This window comes from Rhamphochromis longiceps, linkage group LG19 (assembly GCF_057381845.1).
Source record: "Rhamphochromis longiceps isolate RC_006_pf linkage group LG19, R_longiceps_female_GT1.1, whole genome shotgun sequence".
Classification (NCBI taxonomy): domain Eukaryota; kingdom Metazoa; phylum Chordata; class Actinopteri; order Cichliformes; family Cichlidae; genus Rhamphochromis; species Rhamphochromis longiceps.
In genome coordinates, this window is record NC_140575.1 from 30310402 (window position 1) to 30330148 (window position 19747).

General features: G+C 40.7%; 1 protein-coding gene across 2 annotated transcripts in view; it reads right to left on the reverse strand.

Annotated features, from left to right (window-relative positions):
* Positions 1–19725, reverse strand: part of btbd7 (BTB (POZ) domain containing 7) — a 25529-nt gene extending 5804 nt beyond the window's left edge. The window contains exons 1-7 of one of the 2 annotated variants that reach the window (XM_085390932.1): positions 19365–19725; positions 12878–13105; positions 9251–10402; positions 4382–4590; positions 3839–3914; positions 175–335; positions 1–61 (exon numbers count right to left, since the gene is read on the reverse strand). The exon at positions 1–61 is cut by the window's left edge and continues 83 nt beyond it. In XM_085390932.1, coding sequence (XP_085247058.1) covers positions 1–61; positions 175–335; positions 3839–3914; positions 4382–4590; positions 9251–10402; positions 12878–12959 — 1741 coding nt within the window. In that variant the 5' untranslated portion in view covers positions 12960–13105; positions 19365–19725. Of the gene's footprint in view, positions 62–174; positions 336–3838; positions 3915–4381; positions 4591–9250; positions 10403–12859; positions 13106–19364 lie in introns of both variants that reach the window. The other variant, XM_085390931.1, reaches the window with a different exon arrangement.
* Positions 19726–19747: the final 22 nt, after the last annotated feature.

The window sequence follows — 19747 nt, forward strand, 5'->3', positions numbered from 1 at the left end:
TACCCCCCTCAGCTGTGGGTAGCATGTCTGAAGGAGGGGTGCTTATCAAACCCCTTTTGAGCTGTGAATAGTGAAGAATGTGGATCAATGCTCAATCTATGAAGGTCACAATAACTCAGAAACACCAGTCATAAAAGCACAGCAGCTGAGAAAAGATAGATAAGTAACACTGACTGCGTCGGCGAGGACGTCACTGTTGGGAGGTAAGATGTGCTCTGTTCGGATGAAGGGCAGGAGCGGAGACAGGATCTCCTTCAGCTCCTCCACATCCAAGTCTCTCCTTTTCACTCCCCTCTTGTTTACGCTGTGGGCTGTGCCACTCAATAGGTTGGGTTCTGGGTAAACAGGAACGACCACGGTCAGATATTATAATGATTGTAATGCTTTTTGTGCGTCAACATTTATAGTCAGAGTTTACATACACACATCGTGGTAATTTTGGGTTTTATATGATTTCTTTAAACTGTCTTCTTCCAGGGAATGACTCTACAGTAAACCTCTTTAAAGACTTTAAAAAACAAGCCTTAGGTGCACAAATTTGAATTTATCTTGGGTTCTCTCTAATCTACAGAGACAAATAGCAAAGGCTTAAATAAATACATACAACCCCATTAATATTTAGTTAAATATTAATTTGCACGTTGCACCTCGAGCAGATGCTTTTTGTAGCCATCAACAAGTTTATGGTATAATCCTGTCTGGATATTTTACCCCTCTTATTGGCAGAATTGATTGAGGTTGGGACTTTAGTAGGCAATTCCAAAAGCTTAGCGTTATCCTGCTTTATCCAAAAAATGTTTTGATGTGTGTTTGGGATCACAGTCCTGTTGGAACACAAATGTCTCCAAATTTCAACAGTCTTTGAGATGAAGTTGAAGAATGTGGAGGTAGTCCTCCAAATTTTTCAATGTATCAGTAGCACTGGCAGCAAGACAGCCTAACAGAATGATGCTACTGACAACATACTTGAAAGCTGGTGTGGTGCTTTTAGACTTGAAAGCATCACATTTGATTGATTGATTGGTAATTTTTATTTCAACATGTGAACAATATACAAGTACATTTAGAAAGAAATAAGAGAGAAAAAAAATACTATACAAATTACATACAAAAAAACATTCTGATTAATTTACATGTTGAAAGGGAGTGGGAAGAAGTATACACTTATTTAATCCCACCCCTGTCCCATAAATTATCAGTGAATATTTAGTCAGCTTCCTTACTGATATAATTTGTAATAAAAATAGTGAACAGATTTCTGATATACTATATACTATAATATCACATCATGAATTTTTTGTTTGTTTGTTTTTAAATAGAGACATTCACTTAATTTAAATATTTTCCTTTTCTTTATAGATCGAGAAGATCATATTTTTATAACTCTTTTTGAACAGTTTTATGTTTGGACATTGCTTTAATTCCATATTCAGTTTGTTCCATAGTTTCACTCCTTGAACAGAAACACAAAAGCCTTTTCTTGTAGTACGTACCTTCATTGTTTTGAAGTTACAAAAACCCCTTAAATTATAACTTCCTTCTTTCAAAAAAAACATACTCTGAATATTACCTGGCAGTTCTTTATTTTTTGCTTTGAATAGAATTTGTGCTGTTTGGAATTTCACTATATCGTCAATTTTCAATATTTCAGACTGCAAAAATAGTGAGTTTGTATGTTCCCTATAACCTGCATTGTGGATGATTCGAATTGCTTTCTTTTGAAGAGTAAAAAGTGAATGTAATGTGGTTTTATAGTTATTGCCCCAGACCTCTGCACAATAGCTTAAGTATGGTGAAACCAGTGAACAGTAGAGAATATGAAGTGATGTTCTGTCGAATACCTGTTTTGCCTTGTTTAGTACTGCAATGCTTCGTGATACTTTGGAATGAATATATCTTACGTGAGCTCTCCAGTTAAGTTTTTCATCTATTATTACCCCCAGAAATTTATTTTCACTGACTCTTTCAATATCAACACCATTTATTTGAATCTTTGCATTTGTATTTAAACTACTATTTCCAAATAACATCAGTTTAGATTTATTCAAATTTAATGATAATTTGTTTTTATCAAGCCAGAACTTCACTTTACTTATTTCATTAGTCATATCCTCCAATAAATTCTGCAGATCATCACCAGAGCAAAAAATGTTTGTATCGTCAGCAAAGAGAACCATTTTTAATACTTTGGACACTTTACAGATGTCGTTAATGTACAAGTTGAAGAATTTTGGACCCAAAACTGACCCTTGGGGTACACCACAAGCAATGTCCATACATAAGGAGCAACCACCATTTATTTTCACAAACTGCTTTCTGTCACTTAAATAACTCCGGACCCAATCTAAAACTACCCCTCTGACACCATAACGTTCCAGTTTTCTTATTAATATATCATGATCTATAGTGTCAAATGCCTTTGTCAAGTCTATGAATAACCCAGCCACATATTGCTTTTTGTCTATGGAATTTGTGATGTATTCTATTGAATCTAATAGTGCCGATGATGTTGATCTGCTTGATCTGAATCCGTACTGACTCTCAGTGAGTAGTTTATGTTTATCTATAAATTTTTCCAGTCTGTTTTTAAACAGTTTTTCAAGAACTTTTGAGAATTGGGGTAGTAAAGAGACAGGCCTGTAGTTTGTGAAATGGTGTTTGTTTCCAGATTTGTATAGAGGTATAACTTTTGCTATTTTCATTCTGTCTGGAAATCGACCAGTTTTACTTTTCTAAACAGCTTTGTCTTATGTGACCATAAAGCTTTCCTCCAGAAATTCATTTGGCTTGTGGACAGCTACAAATTACAGTCGAGTTTTGAAGCTTCTTTTTTGGTTGGCACCCTCTAAGATGCAAAACGCTACCTTGTCGACAGTGACGCTGGTGTTGCAGCAGTGTCCAGTTCACGGCAGGCTCGAGCCTTGGTAGTAACGAGTTTCGTCTCATCTCTTTTTCTTCTTCCAGACATTAGGAAAGTGCTGACACATCTAAATAATTTTTACTTGAGTACAATTGTTTGAACTGGTTATCCTGGAATCTGCAGTCGTTTAAAAAATGGCTCCAAGAGACCTTCCCAACTTGTGTAACTCTGTGACTCTCCTTTTCAGATCTTCACTGAATTCCTTGAACTTTCCCATTGTTCATTGTTCCAACTACTGGTGATTCCAATAAGTGCTCAACAAAAATCCTTTTTATGGTGCAAAGAGAAACTACCAGCTGTAGTCAATTATCAACTTCTCATTATCATAATCATAATGAGAGGTTAATAGGGCTTGGCCTTGTCAACGTTAAGGCTACTGTAGAACTTTAAGCACCGTTTAGTAAAAGATTAGTAGGTATATTTCCAATCCAAAATAAATTCATATTTTTACCCTAAATTCTTGTTTTTTAAGTCATTAAAGATGTATGCTATGCAATCATTCCACCCTGGAAAAAGAACAGTTTAAAGAACTCTTCTGATGAGTGGATGTAAATATCTGACCACCACTTTAAGTATGATAACACTTTTAGTGCTTTTACATCAACCTTCTGGCTGCATTTCAAACCTTTCGCACAAGATCGTTTTGACAAATTATAGGGATCTTGAGGAATCAGGCTGCTCTCCCTTATAATATGAATACCAATAACCTTGATCATGTACCCCTCAGAAGAGCATTAATTATCACAGTAGCAACAATGACATGACAAATCAGATCGAACCACTTCCTGTTGAATTTATGGGGTAAAGTTTGGCTCTTTTTTGCTTTTAAGTATATTCACAAGGCTCTAGTAGGTGTTATTTTCCTCAGAGCAATTAGGGGGGCTGCTCAGAGGGTAATTATAGAGTGTATTATCTTACCCCTGTCTGCCATCCTCTTAATAAGCTGCTGCTCGCCCCACTTAACAACATACTTAAGAATGTCCTGTTCACTCGCCTGACAGAGAAAGAGAGATATAGGACAGAGAGAAAGCAAAAGACAAAAATATTATTAGGACAAGGTTAGATATTGTTGGGAACAGAACAGGGAAGGTATGACACGAGGATAAAGTGAAAATGCAATATGTTCAGGCAATGTCCCATCAAAGCTTGGGTCTGGTTTGTTTGGGTAGTTGGATTACAACACTTCACCTCAACCATCTGGTGTAAAGCCCAAGTTGCTTGGCAGTGCAGATGACAGCTCAGCTTTGATTAGGTTCTGGGTTTGAAAGAATTTCTCTCTAGGGAACTGTTTTTCAACTCTGGAAATTCTGGAGACTCAGCGTGTGCACGTGAACAGCGTCAGCACATGTGGACAGTGTGTGACTGGGGCAGGGACTGTGTGTTTGTATACAATATTTTCATGCAACTATCACAGATTCCCAAACACTGTGAGGTGCTATAAGTTGAGAGACGTTTCCTTACCTGTAGGTAGTCAGACTGAATTGCACTGAGAAGGTGTTCTTTGCCAAGTTCGTAGAGAACATCCGAAGTGACAACTTGACTGAACTCCTCACAGAGGAAGTGCATGGCCTGCCTATGGACCCACTTGGAGCCATATGGTTGGGAGCTCCACTTGAGAATGGGGACAAGAGAGTCCAGAGACAAACTCTCCACAATAATGTCTTCACAGCCTGGGAGAGGCAACGAGACAGACAAGCAGAAATGTATCATATTCTGAAAAGAAGTGCATATATTGAAGTCAGAAAGATGTCACTTAACCTTAAAAAAGAAACACTACAACAACAAAAAAGCCTGTTTGAAAATGTATTTTAATGATTTAACTAAACAATTATTACAGTACGGCAAGTAACGCTGCAGCCTCTGCCAAACCATCAGTAGTTTTGACTCATATTCACTGACCCAGGGAGTCTCCCTCTAGTAGCCCCCACATCCTCCATGCTGCGTTTCCTAAATCAGAGCACATACCAGAACAGCAGGCAGCGGCTTTACTCTAACACACCAACCCACAGAAATGCCTTTGATACCTTGATGTGTTTCAGTCTCAAGCTACCTTCTCTTAACCGTGATAAGTAAACACAGCAGCTTGCGGAAATGTGCTGCCGGTGCACAAGCACACACTTTGCAAAGGTGTACACACAGACCACTTGTGTGCATAAATCAAAAATGCATTAAAAGCCACAGAATGCTTAGGGAATTATGTGCCTGGTGCTCCAGTCATTTAAAAAAAGAACCAAGTTTTGCAAATTCAGCCAACAATGGCACTCAAACTCTTAACACTTAATCTAACACGGATCCATTTATGCAGAAATAAAGCCTCCATGTCCACTTGGATTAACATATGATCGGTTTGGTCAAGCCATCTATCACAGTTCCAAACGAGAGAGTCTTAGTGGCTCACATTGAAAGTTCTTCTCCGATCATTAACACAAAGTGGACATTCATGAAGATAAAGCCGACTGACTGATGTCCAGTCAGAGCTGTTCTGAAGGGAAATAAAAGCTTCCCAGCTTCCTCATTCCAGGCGGTCCTGTCCATCAGTTCATCGTTGGAGGAGCAGCGGCAGCAGCAGCAGCACTCCTCTGGGAAAATCTTAAACTAGAAAATCTAAGCTGCTCTTCCGCCCTCAAACCACCACTTTGAACATAAACGCCGGGAAATTGGACACCAGACTTCAGAGCGATGACCCCACTGATACTTCAGCTTCATATCCATGCAAGCTGTGTGTACAAATTTTTGATTCGAATGGAAAAGCAACCATAATGTACATGCACAGCTATGAACCCTTTGGGTGTTTTTGCTTGTAAATGCAAGTCTTTTCAGCTGAGGCTGCATCATTAAGACAGATGTAGCTGAAATGTGGGCCTGCATATTTTTTTTCTCCTTTTTATCTGCTTTAAACAGACTGAAAAACGGGAGAAGATTTCCAGCATCTGCCTCATTGCCCACTGCTGGTCGTTTTGCTATTCATCTTCTAGAAAGTCCTCCAGTCTAGTTCAATTTTATTTTATTTATTTATTTATTTTTCACCCTCCCCTTAAAGCAGACACACAGGCATACGTCCACAAAAGCAGGCAATTCCCCACTTGGGACCAGTGGCACAGGAAAGCAAACAGCTCTGCTCTCTGTTAGCCCATTCGAATTCTCAGTGACAGCCAGTCTTTTAAAACGCAGCACTTTTTATTATGAGGTGGAGATTAGAATCAGCATTATATCTAGTACTAACCCGCCTCCCCCCCTCCACGGGTGGTGCACCACATTCACTGGAGCTTAGTCGACTGACAAGAATATCAACAGAACAGCAGGAACAGCGACAGTCAGCTCTACACTACACCAACTTTGGAATACGTATGAATTTTGTCATGCTGTCATGATTTGGAGCTCTGTGTTTATAGAGCACACAGTCTCCAAAGCCACTTAAAACATCAACTGCACTCAAAGGCATGTAAACAAGCATGTGGATGTAAATCATCTCAGCCAATCAGTCAGGAAATGGAGCTTCAGTCAAAGCAGTCAAAACACAAGATAGGGCACTGAAATCGCTGGTCGGTCAGAGAGCAAGAAGGGAAGGCAGCAATGAAACTGCACTGAAGGGCTATCATCTCTTCAGCGCGCTTGAAAAATTAATAAGGCTTTTAATACTGGTTACTATTTGAGTGAGATGTAGTCGTAAAGGGAAGCCCATCTTGAGAATTAATAAGGAAGAATGACAGAGAGCTCTACAAAAACCTCCAAGGGCCAAACCTCCTTGTAGCCGGAGGGAAGCAGCCAAGGAGCACGTAAAGGGGGATGACAGTGTGACAGATGAGAGGGGGCTCTTTCTATATGAAACCCCTGACATAAACCTCTCTGCTGTCTCCTAAAGAGACGTCGCAGCAAAACAGTTGGATGGCTTCTTACAAATTTCAAGTCTCATAATTAACCCAAATTAGGCAGATAAACACACTTTTCCAAAATGCACAAAAATATCTCTAGGAATGAAGTGATCTCAAAAAGTGTAACAACAGGAAGTTAAAGAGTAGAAAGAGAGACTTGGATAAAATAGCATCAGGTTAACCTAAACTATTTCACCACATTCCACTTTGAGGTTTGACGGGAAATGATTTGAGCTGTGCAGAACAGACGGAAAGGGAGCAAAGAGGGATAAAAATACCCCTCGATTAGGGGCTTGTTGAGAAGGTGGGGGGGTGGAGGGGGAAGACGAGGTGATGGTGTGTGGGGATGACACCATATGCCTCCTTGTTGCTGGCTTAAGCTGCCAGAATGACCCTGAGAGTGACACCCAAAGCTTGAGGGTGGGAGCTGGTGTCTAACCAGTTGTGTGTCCAGTGCTATTAAAATCCCCACACAGGTCTTAAAAAAGGTAATCGACTCTCAAGCCTTCAGTCAATACAGCAGCTACACAGTATTGATCCTCTGCTTTTAAAAGATTTTAATACCAGCATGTTTATTGCAATAAAGTGCTGTGTGTTAAAAAAAAAAAAAAAAGATGTACATGTATATTTTTTATTACTTCCTCTGTAAACAGAATGTGTGGTTTCCTCTTATCAGCTTAAAGACCCACACCTACTTTAGCACATTAAGATTATGACATGGACTATATTTGTATTAATGCTGCAGCATAAGTTTGGAGAGAAAAAAAAAAAAATTCTGGCTACTCTATAGTGATCTCAGCTTTATAAAACAGTGTGCCAACAGAGCATATAGACTATGTTATATATCTGCAGCTGCCTCACCATAAAAAAATAACCTTTGAGCTACAGAGGAGTGAAGAATTGAAAGAAAACACTCACAGGCTTTTATTGTGAAACGACAGTGGTGAAGCTGTCAAATCGCAAAGTATATTTTAAATATTCTGGATGTAACTGTAAACGAGTGTCTTAAAATAATACTGGTTTGATTTCATTAGAAAGCACAAAGCAGTCAAACTCTCTGGTCTTTATAGCTTCATTTCAGTATTAGGCAAACTAATTTCCTATACTGTGACTATGAAGATCATTATTGGCCGAGAAGACACGATAAAGTAAGAAATTGTGTTTTGTCACTTTTGGATTCACACGGGCCAAATTCGGTAGTTTTGCATGTATTTGAAAAAGACTGCTTTAAATACTGCATACTTGAAAAGGTTATTCCGATTAAAGTGGATTTTTGTTTATTTGTGTTGGAAACTGCAAAACGCTCAGGTGCCACTTTGGAGGAAGTGCAGTGGAGGAAGCGACTGGCTCATGTAAAAAGTATGGCTTTAACCTTTGCTACCAGGGTCAAAAAAAGAGTGTAATCTGAGTAAAGATAGAGCAGAAATGAAGTGTTGACAGAAGCACCTCATGTAACAGAGAGTGGGGCTGTATGCCTCCAGAGGGAGAGATAACCTATATCAGCCTGTTTCTAACACCCGTCACAGCTAGAGTAATCTGCAGCCATATTAAGTGCAGAATATTAAGACACTGAGTCTGGTAAAAAAATGACATGAATGCATGAAAAGAGACGTTATAGCAGGGTTGAGTTTTGCAAGGCATCAACTCACGTACAAAATTCTATCCTATTATGATAAAAGTCTAGCTCATATTATTAAGTTAATAGAAAATGACACTATTATGACAGGCTGGACAGGCAAATTGACTCTAAACCTTATGATCAGGCTATTGAACTACAGTTGGTTGCTGTTAAGGTTTTAAGCAATTTGTCGTAGAGACCTTGCCAGCACTTTGACTCATGTATTCTGCAGACAGGAAGGAAGAAATTACTTAGGAATGAAACTAAACAAAAAAATTTTGAGGCAGATTGTTTATCTGGGACTTTTTTTTGCTCATTTCCAGCTCCATAATTTTAATCTTGTACTCTGCTAGAATTGATTCACAGTTCGACATAATGATTATTTATATATCCGTATGTTATACTGGGCTGCTGTTCAGACTCTCTGCTACTATCTGAAACAAGCCCCTCTCCATTTAAGCCAACGTTCCTCTGGCTGGCTGCCCTTTAGAAGGAAGATTTATGGCAGATGGGAAGGGCTTCTGTCCTCACAGCCAGAGCTGTGTGCCCAACATGACCATATTAGGAATATGTCACTGATGTCACACAGAGCCACGAGTTAAAAAAAAAAACAAAAACAAAAAAAACTGTATGAAACAAAGCATTTAGAGCAATAAGAAGCCGGAGCTGTTGGCTCACAGGGATTATTCACATATAAACCAACCCACATTGGCCATGTTTATTATGAGCATTGACTATCCTAATAGTATCAGTAAGACAGAAAATAAGCAAAATAAGTCAAAACAGAAAAATGTGGTTGCTATCACACCCTATGTTGTTGATATTGTGACTATGACTTACCTTGAGCCAGCATGCTAAACTCCAAAAACAGAGCAATATGGTACAGCTCCATGGCCTCTTCAGTGCGTGTGCTGGCCCCACGGCTCCCTGACACTAGGGCTTGCACCTCACCGAGGCTGCCTGCTGAGGGGCTGCCACGCAGCACCAGCCCGAGCTCGACGACATCCGTGTACATGCAGTGGAGAATAACCTGCACATATTTTCGTGGTATTATGGACTCATCCAGCACTATGCGGGTGGGTGTCTGGAGTGTGCGCTCTGTCATTTCCTCGCCTGTGCGAATACGTCGCTGCAAAAGGTTCCGAAAGAAAGGAGAGCGTGCTGACAGGATAGCTTTGTGAGCCCTAAGGTCCTCGTCTGGGGTCCCTGCAGCTCCTGGGGCCCCATTGCCTCCTTGACTCACTGATGTTGCTGCAGCCACAGCTCCTCTCTCATTACAGCTCTCTATCATTTCAGAGTCTGAAGAGAAGCTGAGCAGAGCGTCATAGTAGCACATGTAGTCAAACAAGCCCTTCATGTCTGCCTCCAAGGAGTTAGGTGTACCAAACTCCTCGCTTAGCTGCACTAGCACATCCACATTCTGAAGCCTCGTATCCTCTGCTCCACCCACCCCAAACTCCCCAGTGTACAAGTAGTGAAGTAGGGCGGAGAACATGGGAACATCAATGCCAGCCGTGTCAATGTCCATTAGAACCTCTGCTCCGTACCCGGGAGATGAAGACAGCAAGGTCTTAAAAAAGGGGCAACGGGGAGCCAGGATGGCCCGATGAGCTGGAAAACAAGTACCCCGAAAGATGAGGTCCACATCTGTGCAGTACTTGTGCTGGTAGAGAGCGGCTAGATCCCGCTGCAAGCTAGGAGCCTCTGGACGTGCGAGGCTGGCCTGGAAGCTCAGCTCCTTGAGGGCTGCCGTTCCCTCATACTCCTCCACCAGGGCGTTTGTGTCACGGACGTCCCACCCTGACAAAAGCTCACGCATCTGCCGCGCATGATCCGCTGAGCGGCTAGACTTCCTCCTTTTGATGAACCTCCGCTTGAGAGTCGCCAGACCAAGACTCTTCTTCTTCCTGTCTGCCGGCCGCTCATGGCCGTGCTCCAGGCTGTATAGCTTTGACTCCCAACCATATCCCTGCTGAGAGTAGGATGAGGTCCCTGGAATAAAAACAGCTGAAGGTTAGCCTAAAAATTATTGTGTTTTAAATACATCTAATTATAATAGAAAGAAATTAACAGTTTTACATTACAAAAAAATAATTAATGGTGGGTGGTCAAGCTTTCCCTTACACACACACGGCCCTTTTTACATTTTTTAGTTTTCATATTGGGAATTGTGACATTTAGTGTACATTCATAACATGTTTTAGGTTTACCTGACATTCCTGTGACAAATGTGTTCATGCCCCCCCCCCAAACAGCAACTATGGGTCCACAGTTTGTAAAAACGAAACAGTAAAAGGTGGTATGTACAGAAGTTTCAATGCAATTCAGCCACAATTTAGGCAGATAAACACCTTTTTCTGCCAGCTGAAAGACTTTCTATTCTTGGTTAAGCAATTTTCAGACACTCTTGCAGATCACTTCCAGTTCTTTTTTTTTTTAAAGACTGTCTTACACAAATTGCATGTTAAATATACCCAGATTTTCAGTGATGTTCATGTAATGGGATTGTGAGAGCTCGATAAGGCGTCCATGGCGTAGACCATGTATATGGATCACTTCCATTTCTGTCAGCCCAACCTTCCTGCAGCTTCTTTTACCATCATATGCCCCCCTCCCTTTTTTTGCCCACCAGACATGTTTTTTTCCTGAAAGTTTTCTTGCTCAATAATATTTTGTTGATTTTCACAGTTCCCTTTAAATGCTATTTTTTAATGCCATTCTGGGCACTGGAAATTGTAAGCTGGAAGCACTTTGATATCTTTTTAAAGCTTTCCCCTGCCTTGTAGGCGACACTTGGTTTCATTTTCTCATCCTCAGTCTTTGTTAAGAGGAACCCACGGTTACTGAATCCTGGATATGTTTGAAGAGTCAGAGAATTTAATCAAAGAGAAAGTCCTAATGGTAATTCTTCTAAAAACCCCAATCAAATTCTACAAGTGGAGGGCTTCCACAACTTTTGCACAAGCAAGCCACAGTTATTTCTCAGGTGTTTATTTTCAATTTTTTAGGATCAAGAAATAAAATGAATTTGAAAAGAGGTTCATTTTAGAGCTCCTTTGCTGCAAGAGCTGTATTTGTTTCTTTTTTTTTCCTTGTTTCAAAAGCAGCCTGCACCAGTTTACTGTTGTATATCTGTGCCCTGCTCTATCAAGCTAAGGACACTCATGCCTGACCCAGCTACCAAAACATCTGGATCTAGTTCAACAACTGGAAAAAAAGGAAGGAAAAAAGTCTTTATTTTTTTTTCCAGACCAAACCTTGATCATCACAGACCCAATTATAATCCCGTCCTACTTTAGACTCCTCCATCAACATAGGTCCATTCATGTATTTATGCCCAATCAATTACACTGAATAGCAGTTATCTTTTGCTTGAGAGGCAGGACTTGTACGTCAGAGGAACCTCTGCCAAGGAGATCCTCTCTGCCTGCCTTTCTCTCAGGATCCATCAGTGTGACCCAAATAGTAATCATTCTAACACTGTGAATCATCTATGGCCCCGGCCAGCTCAACCAAGCAGCTACAGAGCTCAGAGCAAACGGGAGAGGTCTCAGGGGCTACTGAGATAATTTGGCTCTTTGCAGTGCTTTCACTTTGAAGTGGAAACCCACATAAACCCCAGACTTAAGTCATTCTAAAACTGAAATAAACACTTTTTTTAACTTAAGAAAAGACTTATTTAAATTAATCTCTGGAGCAGCTCTCCAAACGCTCTGGCACTCAGGACTGCAGGGAAAGCTTTAAGAGCCATAAACTAGACTCTGCCACTTTCTTCAACAGCAATCAAAAAGAGTGCTTAAATGTCGACAATATGTACATACAAGCAAACCACTACACTCCATGTCAGACAGGTTTTCTGAGGATACAGGTACTAACTGAAGGCCATATGCTATGCTCTTCAACAATGACAGTAGTGAAATTGGAACAAGACCAAAAGCGAGAGAGAGAGAGAGAGAGAAAACCCCCCAAAAAACCTCTTCACATTAAAAACTCAAAGTGCAGCTGTCAGCCCATTCAGGCCAGAAAGTAGGCTATAGTCAGTCACAGGGCTCGCTTCCTGTCTACAAGTTAGATTTCAGTTCTGACAAATAAATACTTAATGCAATTATTCGTCAGCCTTAAACAATAATTTAAGTCCATATGGCACAGTAAAGTAGATCCACTGCTTTTTAATGAATTCAGTTGTACTCAAACGCTCTGTTTAAGAGCTCTCATGCATAAAAATGTTCACCTATTGCACCATTAGTTGCCATGGAAGCAGGTTAATATAATGTAATGTGTATAGCAGACCATCCCATTATGTTTGTAGAGATATTTTTTAATCAAATCTGATTCTTGACTCTACTTTGGACATGAAGAGAAATTGGGTTTTTCACCAGTAATTCATCTAACAAAAGACATTTTGCCATATTGTAAAAATAATAATAATAATCATATACATGAACTGACCGGTGATGCACTTAATACCTATAAAAGTCTGTTGTGCCTGTGAACCTCCCCCTATCCGTGGGGAGCACGAGTGCGGGTAGCTGGATCCATTGGCACCCATCCTCGGTTCTCTTCACTTGCTATTTGGGGGTCCCCCCTCGTGCTGAGTCATTCTGCTCAGACAACGTATTCCTCTCAGTCGTCAGTTGCGGGTCAGGCACGGGTCCTCTGAAGCATCCTCAGAGCTCCAGGCCCAAGCTGCCATGGCTGGAGGAAGAACAGAAGGAGAGATATTTAAGCTTAAGAGTGACTGCATTTTAAATGTTGTTAACTGCAACATTGTGAGATTGGACTTTTTGGAAAGATAATGAATGTCAGTGTTAAGGAAGGTGAACAGAGGAGCACTTAATATTATCTATCGCGCCGTTTCAGCCATATTGATTTCACGGCACCGATGAATCATAGCTGTCTTGCCATTTTACAGGTTTGAAGTGCTAAAAATTGAGTTTTTGTGAAAAGTGAAAATTGCATGGTCATTCTCCTATCTATAATCTTCAACAGTGACTCCAGTTAACAGAGACTTCCCTATCCTCCCCTCAAGAAATGACAAGCAGTCAACTACAATGTAATCCAGATGTGGTGGGGGACTTTCAGAGGGAGGTACAACCCAGAACAAGTTACTCTGCTTTTGCCTGTTATCACCTTAAACTAGAAGTAGTCTAATAAATGATTTGGGTACTTTTCCAGTTCAGTCTGTAGCCAGTGAAAACTCTTTAGTGTAGATATGTTTGACTGTAGACTTAATCCAGTATTGTAACATATTATGTTATGGGGTGGGCAACAAATATACAAATATAGAACATAGCATAAACATAGCATAAATATGTCTCTTGACAGTGATTCTACAATACAGTTTATACAGGGGGGTGCTTCATTTTCAATCCTTCCTCTCCAGGAAGCTGATGAATTTATTTATCATGAAACTGTGGTTTCTTGATAAATAAACGACAAGAAAATGAATACAAACCAAACCAGAACTTTGTACCTTGCATTACTTTAAAGTATAGGAAGTCTAATACATGACCTGGGTACTTTTCCAGTAGCCAAACTGATCCAATGGGTAGCCAACATTTAGCCAAATCAGCTCCAGAGATGAGATTAACACCCGTTTTAAGGCCTGAGATATTAACACACATATACATCCACACACAGCCGGTCCTGGTGTGTATTTGGCACCCAGAGCCATTATGCTCGCATGGCTACAAATCAGTGTGGTCTTAATGAGGTTATACTCAGGTGGATATGTTTGGTCTTTAAGAATTTGATCAGGAAAAGTAATTCCCCCTGCAAATTCTGGTGGACGCAGCAAGTGATCAGCAGAACATTATAAAATAATAGCTTTTCATATCATTTAAATTATTTTCTACATTAATTTTCTATCATGATAAAAGAAAGATAATATATGATTGGATAATGGGTATTTAACTTCTATTTTATCAATGAAGGGAACATTTATGTTTTAGATTACACAAACCTTAACAGCCGACTTTATGCAAATCAGTTCTCCAATGTGACAAAAACTCTACCAAACAGACATCTGAGCACTCAGTTGGTTGTTAATTCATATGTTTGGGGGACCAGCTAATAATTCAAAGACAGAAGCTGTGCTGCAGATGCAGAGTTGAGCAGCTTTAAGTTGCTCTTTAAAGTCATTACCATAACTTATTGCTGTGAGCCATGGCAATGGCCAAGCAGTTTTCCCTCTTCTCTTTTCATGCTGTCACCAGCTATGATCTAAAAGAAAACAGGGCACCTCATTAACTGAGTGTACTGACGACTACTCAAGCTAACAATTGCAAACTGAGTCTATCTGGCTTCATTTCGACAAGCATGTAGACTGCAGTTATAGAGCTGGATTGAGGGGGTCAAGCTTTTCTTAAGATTTTGCACTCGTTACTCTTAAAATGTTGCCCAAGCTTCAGAAAGTCACACAAGCCCAAAGAGCAAACCAGAGAGCGTGCAGATGTCTGGAGACGTGTATGCCGGATATGGGAAGTATAACAGCGGTTGAAGTCTGCCCTTGACTGGTGTGAGCAAAGCTTTAATTGCAATAACTTTTATCAGGATGTTATAAAAAACATTACAGAGGTGCAAAAAGTTGGAAAGACTTTAGGACTATTGGGGTTTTCCCAAGGAGGTTGAAATCCAGCAAAGACTTTACCAAAAAACAAGGTGGGATCATAAAAGGTCATTAAAAAGAAACAAAGGAAACTCTGTCATATAGTGTCCACTAAAAGAAAGACCACTAATCAAAACAGAAGAAAACTATAAGTCACTGCTCTCAGGGGAGCAGTGACTTATAGTTTTCTTTTTTTTTCTCTTTGCGTTTCATTAGTTGAATCAGATTGGGTTTATCTATAACAGTAAGTTAGATGAAGTTTCGACTGCAGTTTATGAGTAGTCAATTCAGAAATGCAGGCAAATCCAAAGATTTTTGCAAACTACTTCTTGCAACCAAAGAAGAGGAGAAGATTCCCAATTTCCCTCTGCACTTACATCTTGGCATGAATGCGTCCCTTTATAAACATTACTAAGAAATTTGAAAATGTAATCCTCATTGTGGTCCTTTAAATAACTCAACACAAAAAGAGTCACGTATATATTCTCATTTAGTCTCTTTTGTATATTAGACCAAACTTAGAACTGGAGTGTGATGGGAGATCTGCTTTATCTCAGACTGCTGGTTTTCCTGCCTACCATACTAATAAATCATAGTGTCTGCCCCTGTAGAGAACCACTCCACAACCTCCCAAGGGTTCAATGGAAAACCACAGCCTCTTACTCCACACACAAATAGTCACCAGGCAGTCACACTAGAGCACTCCAATAAAAACATTGGTTGATCTTTATTTCATTAGACTGCTTTAAATAAGCCCCATCTTCACAGGGAATTAATTTGGACAAAATTAGAAATTGAATTTGAATATGTAGGAGAGAGGAAGCAGCCCTTGAGATATATACTGTCTTGTTTACAAAAAGGCAGCGGTGGTGGTGGTGGTTGGGGTTCTCTAAGGAGCAGAGCAGAGGCAGAATAAAACAAAGCAACTAACGCATCCATTGAACACCACACCAACTTCCCAGCGAGGCGGCTTTAATTCATTCAAATTAGCGAACCAAATTTAACTTTAGCTGCAGTGCTGAATTCTAAAACCATAATTTAGGGCAGAGACCTGACTCATAATGTGCAAGAAGCATTTTGGCCATAATCTCTCTGATGTCAAACATTAAGACACTTTCCTGCAGTTTAGATTGAAACACTGAGGCGCTCTGTTGTTGCTCAGGCTGGGAGCAGAGGAGGGCAGTGCCACAGACGGGGGAAGGCAGACACCAGCCGAGCTGGACTATGCGTCCCTAATGAGAGGTGACAAGAGACACTCCCTGCCCCCACCTACCTCTACGCACACGCTGTCATGGACACATATGCACCCTATCAAACCGCTCACCTTGCCTCAGTCATGGATCACTTTTATGTTATTTTAACAATCAGCCAGTTAAAGGGGCTTAAAAGACAAAAGAACAGCCGTTCACTGAACATACAAAAATTACTTGGCACGCGAACAGGAGCGATGTATTATTCAAATGACTGTCAGGGCTCTTTATTAATCATTTATGTGGATATCCTCATCATGGCTAGAGAAAACGGAAGAGGTGGGTACACAGGTCTTCGGTCCTGTACGCAAGCCCAAATTTTAGCAGCACATTTCTATTATTTCAGTGCAGCCTTTTCACAAGTCGTTTCCATAAACCTGAACTCATCTGCTGGAACACACACGCAACCGGCGTTTGAAGTCAAAGTGGCAGCGGTAATTAAGCTAGAATGGGCTTGACAAGATTTCGCCAAATTAAAGGTGATGTGGAGAATTACTTGGCTAGCATCGAAGATGATTGAGAATTTCCCATTTCATTCCTCTTCGGTAATTTTATAACAGCTTACTAATCTAAAAAGGCGCACACGTCTGTGCTCAAACAGCTTGAAGAAACCTGCGCGCTGTGTACTCTACTAGTCCCACTGTGAATCTTGTGAATAAAACTATGTCCGCTTTTTGATGGACGTCTTTGTTTGGTTCAGTGGCTAAATGCCCTAATCCTCTGGAAAGGAGCCAGTGCCACAGTCAGGCCTGAATGAAACACTGAAATACTCTCCCCAAACACTTTCCTGTCTGCAATTACACAGCAGTGTCATGCATTAAAGCTCTCACACACAGAGCTCTTCAATTTAATGTTTCCAAAAGGTATTTTTATTAGTCCAATGCTGACATATGTGTGTATCCATTTCACAATAGGAATCACAGAAGAAACAAAGTTTATGTTTCTGATTCACATACAACAAGAAAAACAAAAGATGCCGGCTTTGGGGGATGAAAAGAAGTTTTACTGTCACAAAACCTGTTAAATGACCTCTGGGGTAAGTTGCCCATTACGTCTTTTGCTTACAGAGCTGTGCAGAAATACAGCTTTCAGTTACAGATTGTCTGACTCTTTTGATATTTGATACAATCAAGGGTGCTCTGGAAGGTCATAAAAAAGCAATGCAGCAGTGAGCAGAAACCAGAACTCTCTAACACAGAGTGACCTCCATGGCACTGATGTGTCTGCACACATCTCGCAGCAAGATACCCGACTGGAACAGCCACCGAAGGTTGGTGGAAAACAAAATAAAGTCCGCCCTTTTAAAATAATAGTCATATTTTGTCTGAAACGATAACCGGAGAACGCAAATTCAGAGGCAGAGCAGACCGCTTATGCCGACAATGTTTTTTGCCAATCAGGTAAATCAGCATAATGTTGTGTCAGGCCATTCAGCTGATTACAGATTCTGGCAGGAGAGCCATGGGAACCTAAGGAAAAATCAGAACAAGCTAGAAAACAGACAACACAGTGAAATGACAGAAACGGAGAGAGGAAACAAAAGTCCCCACGATGATGACTCATGGTGAGCAGCCTCAGGATTAGCCTGTGTCAACTAACAATATGAACCGTAATGGTGCATATTTGACATTTCACTGAGTACGCTGTCAGCTGATTACGTTTTGCTCTAGAGGCCATGAAACAAAATGGCAAATATCAAACACAGCTACCTCAAAGTTAATTTGTTTTCTTTCAGACCTTTGATTTGAAGACATGATGGCAACTTATCCAACAAACACTGGACAGATGAATGTCATCCTGTAGGTGTGCTTGCAATGGAAAACCGAACAGAACCATCATGTGAAGTAGGCATACACTTAATGACTGCGCAAACATAACCCAGTTGTCGATCTTCAGAGAATGAATGGCAACTCAGGACACAATGGGTGCTTATTTTGAGTGAGATGTCAATGCTCATTGTTGGGTTCTCCATCCAACTGGCCAGGGTAAACAGCATTCAGGGTAAAGTGCGGCTGACTGAGTGGCAAGTATTTGCAAGCTCGCTGCCTTTTCATGCCAGTCATGGATTTCTGAGCACTGTAACACTGATAATTACATGTCATTATACAGCTCTGAAGCACTGACACAAATACTTAACCCAGCGAAATGGTAAACATGAGCACTAAAACGCACGGGGAAGGCACCTTTATTCAAGTGAGGAGCTGCAAAGACAGACAGGCTGCATTTTAGAAAAAGATGGAGTTAACGGACTGACTGCTGAGTCTACCCGCAATTTCAGTGAGATTACCATGGGATTATCGCAGACTGCATATGGCTCCTCATCACTTACATGGATGCTAATGCCAACAAACATCACATACGTTGTTAGGAAAAAATCTCGCTACAGCAACACTAATTTTCTATTGGATGGGTTAATGTCAGATACCTACACAATTCAAAGAAGTCATTGGTATCTAAATCTATTATGGTAATAATTGTATGACTTGTGGAAATTATTACAAGACCTAGCCACGCAATAAGTCTTCATCTTTACACAGCGGCTACAATTGCGGTTTAAGCTGTCCCCAAAGCTCAGTCTGTCAACTACTGTGTCACACAGATGCAATAATCAGCAACATGTAGGTTTTTCTCCAAAGTGACACAAAAATCACACTTATCCTGAACTTTTCTACCAATCCAGCCACACGCAAAACGAAAACAAATAAGAGCAGTCTTCTCCAGCCCGTATGAAAATAAATCTAATTATTTGCAAAGGCTTTGTTAGCCTGCCGTTATCACGGAGCTATTGTTGCTCTCTGGGCTACCGCTGCTCAGCGGAAGCTTTGGTTAAAAGTGCCTTTAAGAGCAGAGAAAAAAAATAAAATTAAAGCGGATTGTTTTTCGCGGCTGATAAATAAAAAAGGGAAGTAATGTCCAAATTGTATGGCGACAGCCCAGCAAGAGGAGTCATATTCACCACAGCCCTGTAATTAGTAGCATATCCTAAGAGGCTAGGGTAAGCTATCTCTGCGGTGTCGCTTTGACTTCAGCCCTCGGAAATTTACTTTGAGCAAGATGAGATGCAACTGTTGAAAAGCGGTCGTTAAAAGATATTTACCAGAAAGTGAGGAGCTTCGCAGGCATTATTTTTTCTTCGTTTCCCCTCGTAGTTTAGGCAGCACTCCGATCCAACTTGTCTCAGGCAGGGAGAGGGAGAGAGAAAAAAAATGCAGCTCAACACCTTCTTTTCCCAACTCTGCTCATTACGCACGGCTCGACGTCAACCTTTGGTCTCTAATGTGCAATAGTTTCCACTTGCATCGACTTTCCGGTGATTTTTCAGCATCTACCTCGACTAAAAACTAAACCCAGACCGTTTTAAATCTCGGTTCGGTTCGGTATTTCCCCTTAGTAGCACAACGCCTTGTTGGGTGGTTGTTATGGCCTATCCCAACGCTACCCGTTTCAAGTTAGCCAAAATAAGAAGGAAACTTCCGGTCA